This window comes from Tachypleus tridentatus, chromosome 6, assembly GCF_004210375.1.
Source record: "Tachypleus tridentatus isolate NWPU-2018 chromosome 6, ASM421037v1, whole genome shotgun sequence".
Taxonomy (NCBI): Eukaryota; Metazoa; Arthropoda; class Merostomata; order Xiphosura; family Limulidae; genus Tachypleus; species Tachypleus tridentatus.
In genome coordinates, this window is record NC_134830.1 from 104,796,225 (window position 1) to 104,807,117 (window position 10,893).

The 10,893-nt window shown below is 31.1% G+C and overlaps 1 protein-coding gene across 16 annotated transcripts in view; it reads right to left on the reverse strand.

Moving 5' to 3' along the window:
- Positions 1-9,026, reverse strand: part of LOC143253235 (sodium channel and clathrin linker 1-like) — an 88,532-nt gene extending 79,506 nt beyond the window's left edge. For 6 of the 16 annotated variants that reach the window (XR_013029459.1, XR_013029460.1, XM_076506732.1 and 3 more), the window contains exon 1: positions 8,670-9,026. Coding sequence is in view for 4 of the 16 variants with exons in the window: in XM_076506732.1 (XP_076362847.1) it covers positions 8,670-8,671 (2 nt within the window). In the remaining 12 variants the exon portion in view is untranslated. Of the gene's footprint in view, positions 1-8,165; positions 8,306-8,669 lie in introns of all 16 variants that reach the window. The other 10 variants (XM_076506745.1, XM_076506742.1, XM_076506734.1 and 7 more) reach the window with 6 other exon arrangements.
- Between the last annotated feature and the right edge of the window lie 1,867 nt (positions 9,027-10,893).

The window sequence follows — 10,893 nt, forward strand, 5'->3', positions numbered from 1 at the left end:
ACAAAATATTATTATATATTATGAAAATTGGCTGCTGAATATAAGCATAAAGCAATGTGTACAGTTTGATTTCAAGAAAAATGTTTCAAGTTTAAGATTTTTACTCAGAAATATTATTTTCACCTGGTGTATGTACACCAGTCAAATATAAACAAGGTGTCTCAAGACAACTGGCATAAGCATTAAAACATTTATTAAAATAAAGTAGAGAACAACATTTCAGGTTAACCTGAAGATGACCTAAGAAGGTCAAAACATTTTTCTTTATTTTAACAAAAGTTTTACCATCCATACCAGCCATCTTGAGATACATTTTTACTTCAAGTTGGTTTCTCTTTATTACAAAAATATCAACAAGTTTCAATAATAACTACACACATTAACAGAATTATTAATACACTTTAGGACTAGTTAAATATTTTCACAGAATGTTAAATATACTGTACACATGAATAAGGAAAAGTATTATGATGCACAAAATTTAAGTTTCCTTTTAGATTTATTAATAGTAATAAAAACATACCTTACACTACACTAATTCAGTTAACTATACTGTATTATATATTGTCAAACACTTTAAACACACTCAAGTTTATGAAATACAGTGATACTTGTGATGCACATGGAGTCATGACTCAAGTAACATTTTTTTGAGAAAGGGTTCAACTAATTGATCCTTAAGATGAATGTGTATATCATTTTCATGGCCGTTTTTCTATGGATGCTTATATTTAAACACACACACAGATGCCCATGAGAAAATAAGAGAGAATTTATTAAATAATATTCCTGCCATCCTTTATGCTGAAGTTACTACCAACAGAGAAGATAAGTTATTTGGCTTCAACTTTAAAACCAAATATTTAGAAATAAATGGAGGTAAAGTCATAATAAATTAATAAAAATATATGAAACAAAAACATATCTGAGCTTTGTAGCAAAAAATACTTAATATGTACATTAACAGATGTCTCATATAAGATGGCTGATATAAGCTACTGTAAAACAAATATGCTAATAAAATACAATAATTACTTTAAAAGTGAAAAAAACAAGAACCTTTTATATGGTTCCTTCTCCTTAGATTAAAAGTTTTACAGTATTAACAAGAACAATCAGAAAGATTGCTCACCCCATTGCTTCTCTTTCAGATTGTTGTTATATTGGATATTGTCAAATCTAACCAAGAAAAACTCAAAGTAATCTTTTTTAAATTAAGAATGGCCCCACAGTGGTATGTTTGCAGACTTATACTGCTAGAAACTGGGTTTCAATACCTGTGGTGAGGAGAGCACAGACAGCCCTTTATGTAACTTTGTTCATAACAAAACAAAACACAAAAGATCAAGAACAATTAATGATTCTGATAAATTATTTTTTAGTGTGTTGAGGGGTCTAAACTTAATATACTCATGAAATGTGGCACTATTCTAATAACAACAGAATTTTTAACCTAAAACCACAAAAATGCTCTATATTCCCATCATTAAAAATTCTTCAAATGATCCAGAAACCAGATATGAATCAAATTTGAGGAGGATTATTCCATACTGACTTCCAATCTTGGGTAAGATATTTATGTATGTTGGTATATTAGTTTTCAAGATATGCATGTAGAAACACAGACAGATACATACGCACACAAAGACCCAATTGCAATACCATCACCCTCCTCCAAGAGCAAGGATAATAAAATTATATCATGTAACACAAAATAATGTGAAAATGCTGTCATCAGAAGATGTGCTCATTTGGCTTTAGTAACTGCATGATTTAAATGCATTTAAGAGATACAAAAATATATAAAAACATAGTTTCTAGCTGTGTATACTAATGAGAATAGCTTCACTGATTAGTAATCCTTCACAATTATAACTTGGGTTATTGTGATTTTTTTTTCAACTCAAAACAAACTGATAAATAAATAAGTTTATTTACTTAAGGATAAGTTAGACACAACTTTGGGGAAGATTGCATTATTAAGAGAAACAAAAAACAGACTAAGAGCACAAATCAATGAAACAGAAGTAGACAGAGTTGGAGGAAAGAGACTGCTTTAGAGGAAGATAAGAAAAAAGTTCTAGATTTACAAGAGTTTGAAAGTATTAAAAATATTAAGAATGCAGAGTTAGGTTCAATTAACATTCAGATAGTAGTCTCTAACATATCTGAACCTATTTGTTGCTTACAGTGGTAATAATTAGTAGAAAACACTAATAATAGAAATTATTTTGAAATTCCAGGCTATAATTTAGTTAATGGAGATAGTTGTGTTTTTTTTTAAAGAAGAGGTGAGATGGTTATGAGGGATGAACAACAGCCTGCCAAAATTGAAAAAAAAAAATAGTACTCAAGAGGTTCAATTTATATGGGTTACAAATAACCATTTCAGTACCATCTAATTTGAAAGATAATGTTAATAAGAAATAGCATAATGAAATAAGGGTTGATATTAAGAAGTGTTGCAACATTAATGAGGCACTTTAATTTTGGACATTGGCTGGGACTGTATTAATTCAAATGCTGGAGGATTTCTCAAAATGATTCAGGATGTTTTCCTATACCACATGGTCAGAGAACAAACCAGCAGGGGTTGTTATGTTAGATTTCATGTTAATCACTAAAAAAGACATAGTTGCAAGAGTGCAGATGGAAGAATATCTGGGGAAAAGAGTTATCATTTTGATGTTTCACTACATTTTGATATAAAACATGAGACAAGATTTATTTTTAATGAATTGGGACAATACGCTAAAAGGCTGAAGGAAAAACTGGAAAATGCTTAAAAATTAATTGCTTTTAAATCAAGACAAGAATGTTTCTAAAAAGAGAAAAAGATAACAGGGATAAAGAAGAAAATCAGGGATAAATGCCATAAATTCAAAAATATCTGTAGTATGTTATTTAAGTTTGATATACCATACTAACATACTACAGATATAAAGAAGAAAATCAGGGATAAATGCCATAAATTCAAAAATATCTGGCTGATACTGTGTAAGAAAACAGCAAGTGAATACTTACTATTTAATAAATACTTCAATTCAGAGCAAGGTATATACTTAGCTAATGCCATTGAAATTGTAAAATAGGGATGGGGCCCTATAAAGTTATTATTGTGTACATTTTTGTTCAAGAATCTATAAGAATTGAGCTTTTAAATGGTATCTTCTGTTTTAACAGTAAAAGGTATCAGCAATATTCCTGAACCTAAGTATTCTATTAGAAATTACAGAATTGACTCATTTTTAGTAAGTTAATAGACAGGCTGGTACCTTAGGGTATGAGAATTGTTAATTTCCTCTTATATTTAAATGGGGTGATAACAGTTGTTTTGGGAATTATAAGCCAGTGACTCTTAGTTCTGTAGCAGTATAGATCCTAAAGTGATAAAAAAAATTTAAAAAATCATTTAGTGAAATATAGCAAAGTGGAAGTTATAATTTTCCTATAGTGAAAATGTATTTCTAACAAGTACTTACTTCACATAAATGGCTATACTCATTTAATGCTCCCCTCTATACGAAAAAAAAAATCATGTATCACAAGCCTTGATGCTCCCACCCATCTGGAAATGGCTATTACAACACATCTTCCATGCAAATCATCATGCAACAGCCCTCCACCAATAAGAGTGCAATATACTCTCTTGATAGTTTGGTAGAATTGAATTCAGGGAGCTTTATTCAATTTTACCGAACTATCATTTCAATAATAGACAGAAAAAGGAAGCACAGTTTTTCAGTAGGGAAAAAGGATGGGAAGTGTGAGAAGAGGTAGGTACTTACCAGAAATACATTTTCAGTATAAGAAAATTATAAATTCCAATACAGTACATTACCTCTTTCACATAAATAACTAGACTCCCATGTTCAACAGATGCACGGATTGGTGTGACTGAAAGAAGCATCCTTTGAGTGTGTTCAACAAACACTCCCAGATAGATCTTCAAAGTAAAAAATCATACAGGAGAGACTATACCAGCTCTGTACCAGATATACTCCATGCTTGGTGTGGACAAAAGTGTCACAGATATGGGCAGAAATAAAAAGTAGCACATCAAATAGAGAGAAAAGTATTGTTAGATAGTGACCTGAATGACACTATACATGAATCTCAATCCATTATACATAGTAAAAAGATGTGCCTCTAGGTTTAGAGTGGTTAGAACTCAACAGTCCATACATGATATGTCAATTACATCCAAGACCTAGGCCACTGGGAACTAACATCCAGGAGAAGGTAGGATGAGGATCATACCATTGGTAAGTTCACTACAATACAAAAACCAAGCCATCTAGCAAGGACAGAAAAGAGGATCATACCATCTTAACCTCAAGATCATGAGACCAGAGGGAATTTTAAAACACCCAACCTATGAAGGGGACACATGACAGCAATGTGAGAAATTGACTGACTGATCCAAGGACCCAACACTTGGCAGTGAAAAAGATGTCCATATAATGTAAGCCATCTCACCCAAAATTAAAATGACAGGAACTACCCCAAGCACAGTACAATCCTAGGAATAATGAGAACATCAATGAATAGTGGATGGGGAAGAAAAAGCATAATTTCTAGAACCTTCTCAGTGACCAACATCACATATAAGGTAACAAAGATATAAGTAAATGAGGAAACAGAGAAATCTGTAAAAGATGTGTGAGGATTTGCATTGACTGCTTTAGCTCTAAATCCAAAACCCAGACACTGGGAATGAGCATCCATATAGGGCTAGGATGAGGGATCCTAATTCCAGGATGAACTACAATTGACATGGCTAACTCTGATGTTACATAGCAGAAGACATCACCTACATCAGCAGAACAATACTGTCCTACCCTAAATTGAATAGTTTTACCATCATTTGTGTGTGTGTGTGTATTATTTGTTTTTCATTAACACATTCAGAAGGATGCCTCCACAGTCTACCACCCTAATATCTTGGAACTAGGAAGTAGTAAAGACTTCCAAACTTCACTATAAGGAAAGGGGGAAAAAGTGCAGTAGAAAGTCCAGAGAAATGGCAACACGAAACAATGCAATGGGTAACCAGGAAACCCTATTTTGAAAAGCAGACAACACCAATTTATTCAACACAAGGCATTGCAAGAATAGGCAGCCATCCCCTTCTATTTTATCCAGGAAATTTATGAAAGAGTACAGGCATATTAACAAAGGAAATATATATTGAGGTAAACCTAAAGTAGAGGATGAAAGATGAACATGAGACCTAATCCAAGTGCTTGACAGACAAGGTACCTCTAACAAACAATAGGTTTGATAAGCAGGGAAAGGAAAGGCACATGATTTGGAGTGAAGACACCAGGAAGTGATGATGAGAAGAAAAAATAAGGAATAAAAGGCCTGTTGAATTACAATCCAAATTAAATGGATCATGGAGGAAGGGAAAAAATCACATGAAAAGCAGTGAAGTAAAGGAAAGAAATTTGGGGAAGTAAGTTGCATGGGAAAGAAACCAATGAAGGAATACAAAACATATACTGGACAAACAAGGTAATCTGGAACTGACTGAGAAGAAAAGTAGAAGATGGTAAGAAACAGAAAAGTTGAAATGAACATGAGCAATTCTGGAAGCAGATAGGATGGACCCCATTTTCCAGAGATCCACAAAAACAAAATTAAGGGTAAGAAGTATAAATTAAATACAATTAATGGTAAGAAATTTGATAGTGAAAGAAACACGTAACATCGGGTCATCCCATAAGTAATGTCTGATACATTTAATACAGAAAGTGCATCATTATTTCTGTCTTTGTAGAAAATGACCAAAATATATAGTAGGTCATGTATAAAAATATTCATACAAATTAAAGAAAGTAACCCAACTCCATTTTTTCAGATCATTAATCTAATAAACCTTCATGAAAATGAATGTGTCTGAGGAGCACATTAGGCGTATAATACTTTGCGAGTTTAAAAAAGGCAATAGTGCAGCAGAAATTACATGAAACATTCAAGATGTTTATGGTGTGGAATCTCAATGAAAGAAAATGTCAAAGGTGGTTTCAGAAGTTCAGATGAGATGACTACAGCTTCAGTGATGTGCCACATTCAGGTCATCCTGTTGAGTTTAATTATGACTTGCTGCTGGCTGCACTTGAAGAACTAGCACAAAAACCTTATTCAACCCATTCAACAGTTCACCATAATCTGCAACAGCTTTGAAAAGTGTCAAAACTTGGAAAATGGGTTCCCCATGATTTGACAGAAGCCAACCTCAGAGCAAGAGTGGACATTTGCACTTCTCTGCACTCTTGTGAATGTAACTCACCTTTTTTGGGCAGGTTAGTGACTGAAGATGAAAAATGGATATATTGTAAAAAGTTAAGCACTGCAGACCATGGCTCAGTGCAGGTAAACTGGATAAAGCATAGCCCAAAATGGACCTCCACCCTAGGAAAGTCTTGTTTAGCATTTGCAAATGCAAGCTAATGCATTTGGATTATTATAATTTAGATCACACATTTGATACTGATGCACACAAAGCAATGAAAAAAACAACTTGGCATAGTGGTAGATAAGTCACTCAAAGATGAAAGTTGAAAATAGTCACATTAAAAGATTAGATAAAGACAATTCCTCTGGAAGTTACTTTACTAGCTTGGAATACAAACTCTATACTGGGATTCAAATATGCGTAATCTGATACTGTACAAAGAAATGATTTGAAAATAGATTAATTCATGAACTTGAGGATTTCAACCCCCAAAATTAAACAAACACTTTTTCTTTTAATTAATCATATCAGTGTTATATCTTATCTTTGTATGGTCAGAGAATTTATCACATCATTTCTAACTTTTTAGCTATATTTGACTTTTATATAGTTCAAAAGTTTTTATAACATCATAGTATTAAGTTCTTTTTATTACACGTATTACTGTATACTCTCACAAACCTGTATAGTATAGTTAAAGTTAAAAGATGCTCTCTGTGCAATTTGCACGTAACGACTATATTTAGTTTTTAACATTTTTGAAGTGAGTGTGTGAAAGAACAGACTTTAGTAACCAAATGGTTTCTTACTGTCTATATATTACTGAAAAATAACAAAAACGGTAAAAATACATCTCCATGATTGAAGGCTCTTTAATTAAATTGCATGCTCCAGACTTACAATCATACCATTACTAGTTCACTGTGACAGAGTTAAAATAATGACTTCACTCTCCTTACTAAGCACTTGATACAGTATAGTAAAAAAAATTGTCACAGAGATTCACACTTACAAAACCAACAGATTTACCATTATGCATAATAACATGATGTATGAGATCTGCTTAGTCCCAAACCATCTTTCAGCTTTTATTAATCTATAGAGTTCAGTAAATTCTTGCTGTCTGTTATAACTTTTCCTGCTTTCTAAACGTATCCAACTTCTCAGCCAATTTCATCTTATTGTTTGGGCCTTTCCCTCAAACTCAAACTTTCATTCATTATGTTAGCATGCCCATTCAAGAATTTTAGGATCTTTTGGAATAATGAAAAAAACAGTATCACAATTAGAAATGAAGTACAATACCATCCTTTTCTCTAAAAAATTCAGACATGCATGACTTTGGATATTTTATAGTGTAGTATTACTTTTCTAAGAAAGTGGTTGGTACACCTGTATATGAAATAGTTTATTTTCTGGTAGAAACTCCAATTTTGTAGAACTTAAAGTTTGAGGCATTTCATTTAAAACATTTCTTTTGTACATCTTGTGAAAAATTGTGCTAACGACATTACAGCCAGTGACAGTACAGCTATCGGTAATGCAGCTTATTGCTTTGAAATATAAATGAAAATACAGCAAGCATAACTTCTGAGTTCAGCTGTAAAAAGTAAAAATTAATGAGACCCTTTATTTTTCATTTTACTCAAATTTAAGTACATACTTACTTTGATCAGAAGTTATGATTTAATTTGTATACAATAATATATGCATGAAGGATTTTGGAACAAGGATCACTCACTATTTTACTAATTCAAATTATAGATATAATAAACTGATAGTGATTTAGTGAAAAATAAATTATTAGTTTTACTATTACTAGTGTTAGGCTATTAACTAATAATAATAAAGTGTAATAATTGGAAAGTTACTTAGCTACACAGTTTAGCTGCCTATTTCCAACTCAACTCCAAGGTTAACATACCTGAAATACTTCTTTTTTTTTAAGTTTTTGTCTGATTCTATTTCTATTTTCTTCTCACTAGATGTATACAACGTTCAAGAAAAAGACAAAAAGCAAGTCCTAGCAATACAATCTCCATCCTTTCACACCTCACAGTAACACTAGTAATCATGGAAATTGTGATTAAGTTACTTGACGCAATATTAGTTTACAAACAATACGCATACAAATTAGGCCTAACATACGTATGAAGTTCAGGGTTCCTTTTACCTCTCGTAAGTTATTAACTATATAAAATGGTCGTTTATTTTCATTAATATTGAATATTAAGGTTGAGTCAAAAATTATAGTATTTGTTAAAGTAATAGCAAACTGCTGACTAATTAAAGTACAAGCATAACACATTAAAATTAAACTTTAAAGCTATATTTTCAAATTGTATAACCATTCGTTTATTTGTTTTCCCATATAAATTAGGTATTATTCTCTTTTAATTAGTTGTAAGATATCAAAATTAAAACTCACATTAACTGCAGTAAGTAATGTTTTAATTTAATATAGACCAGGCGTAGTCACGTCGTTTATGTGGTGGATTGCAAATGGAAGGTCCAAGGCTTATGTCACAATGCCCTTGTATCAGCTGTGGAGGCTTAGGCAAAAACCTGGTACTTTCAAAGAAAATAAAATGAGTTGCAAAATCACACTGGAGTGTCCAGTGACATGATCCCTCAGAGATAAGCAGTTATCACTGAATATAGTATATTGTGATGATGCTGAGCTTGTACTTACACCTTTTTCATTTGTTTTATATGTATATGGGTGCAATTTAGGTAGTGCGATTGTAGCTATCACATCATCCATATTACCCACAAATACACAACTCTTTTAGCATATTTATTGTGTTATTAGTTATACAGATGTAGCTGTATAAAACTGCACTGCATGTCTTTTAATATTTTCAATGGCACTATAATTTCAATAAATATTCACCTGATACACCTAAAATTCCTAACAGAATTTTAGAAATAAATATACTGTTGAAGCTAAAGATATATTGTAACAGATTTACTCTTATACGTTTATTTTAGTATATATAATACGTGTTTTTCAGTTTGATGCGTGTGACATGTATTGTTAGATTCTCTATATTTGTAGAAGATTCTTGAGAGTTAAAACCAACAATATATTTTTTTTTTTTTTTTTACGAAAACATAGCGCATATTCGAACATTGTTGAAACTTGTAGAATTTCGCGTGACCGGTATATAAATCTAACGCACCGAGAGACAATTATTGTTACTACTGGTAAGCCACAGTCAGTAAGATATAGCCTTCGGAAGTTGTAATTATGATTAACGCTTATCAATCGGAAAACTACAGAATTGGACCAGGAACGTTTATACATTTCAAACATTGCAAACTGTTCAACTTCAGTAAATCATATTTGGCCGTTAGTATTTCTACGATGACATTAAATATTTTATCGGTAAAAAGTCAGCTTATAAGTGGCTTTAAGTCAACCGAACCAGCTAGCTTAAGCGAGGTGTGATAATATTAATTCAGAATTAATTGCTTGTCCTGAACCTACATCGTCGATAACATATTCAGTTGTAGTTATAAGACCCAGCATTGTTTGTAAGTTTGCAAAATTCTTGTACATAAACCATTATTTGTAATAACTGTTAGTAATAGCCGTTGTTATAAATTGTATCGTTTTTGTTTGTATATTAAAATATATTTATTTTAAAAAAGGAAATTGTGTGTATATCAATATTGTTGGCAAATATCATAAATTTGATCCATATTAACATGTAATTAACTTCTAAACTCAAATCGTAATACGTAATATAGTTAACATAACATATCGAAGACACGTCCGAAATTATAATACCTAACAATATATATGTGTATGTAATAAGCGGGCCTCCAGGAACAAAACTCTTGTATATTAGTATTTAGGTCATAGAGTAAATTAAAATCTTAAAATTTTGCAAGTTTTAATTCTGAACTAGGGAATTTGTTACAGTTCATGTGCTAAATTAATTCTAACTTAATTAGGTTTTAATAAACTGAAAATTATGCACTATTTATCATGTTATTTATTAACTCTAATAGTATAGCTCGAATTATAAGTTTCGCTTAAAAATATAAGAATAACGATATTTTGTCAATTTTTATGATTGTCTATCAATTATTAAGCATTTAAAGTACATAATTTATTCAAAAACCTAGGTTCCATTTTATAAAGATCAAAGACACTCGTAGGAAAGAATATCGAATATCCTGACTGATACTACTAGTAGGATCTAATAATCTAGTTGTTTTTTTCAAAATATTTATGTATTAAAATGAAATGTGTGAAGTATAACACTTCCATGACTATAATTATAATAATTCTGAGACTTATGAAAAAGATGTTAAATGAACCTCGCTAAAATTATTTTTGATTTTATTATAATAAAATACAAATAATTTCTTTCCTCACTAAATGTATATACGTTTCAAAAATGAAGGTACAATGTCTTTAGAACATATTTATCTTTTAGATAGCATTAAACTATGAATTTGATCACATTGCCACATGCTCAATGAAGTTTTGAATATCAAAAAAAATAAATTGATAAAATTAATTCAAGAATTGCATTATGATATAAGAAATAAAAGAATGAGTACGACCAATTATTAATTATGTAACTATTTATTATATTTTATTCAGCTTTCACTGAAACATCACCTATAGTTACTAAATA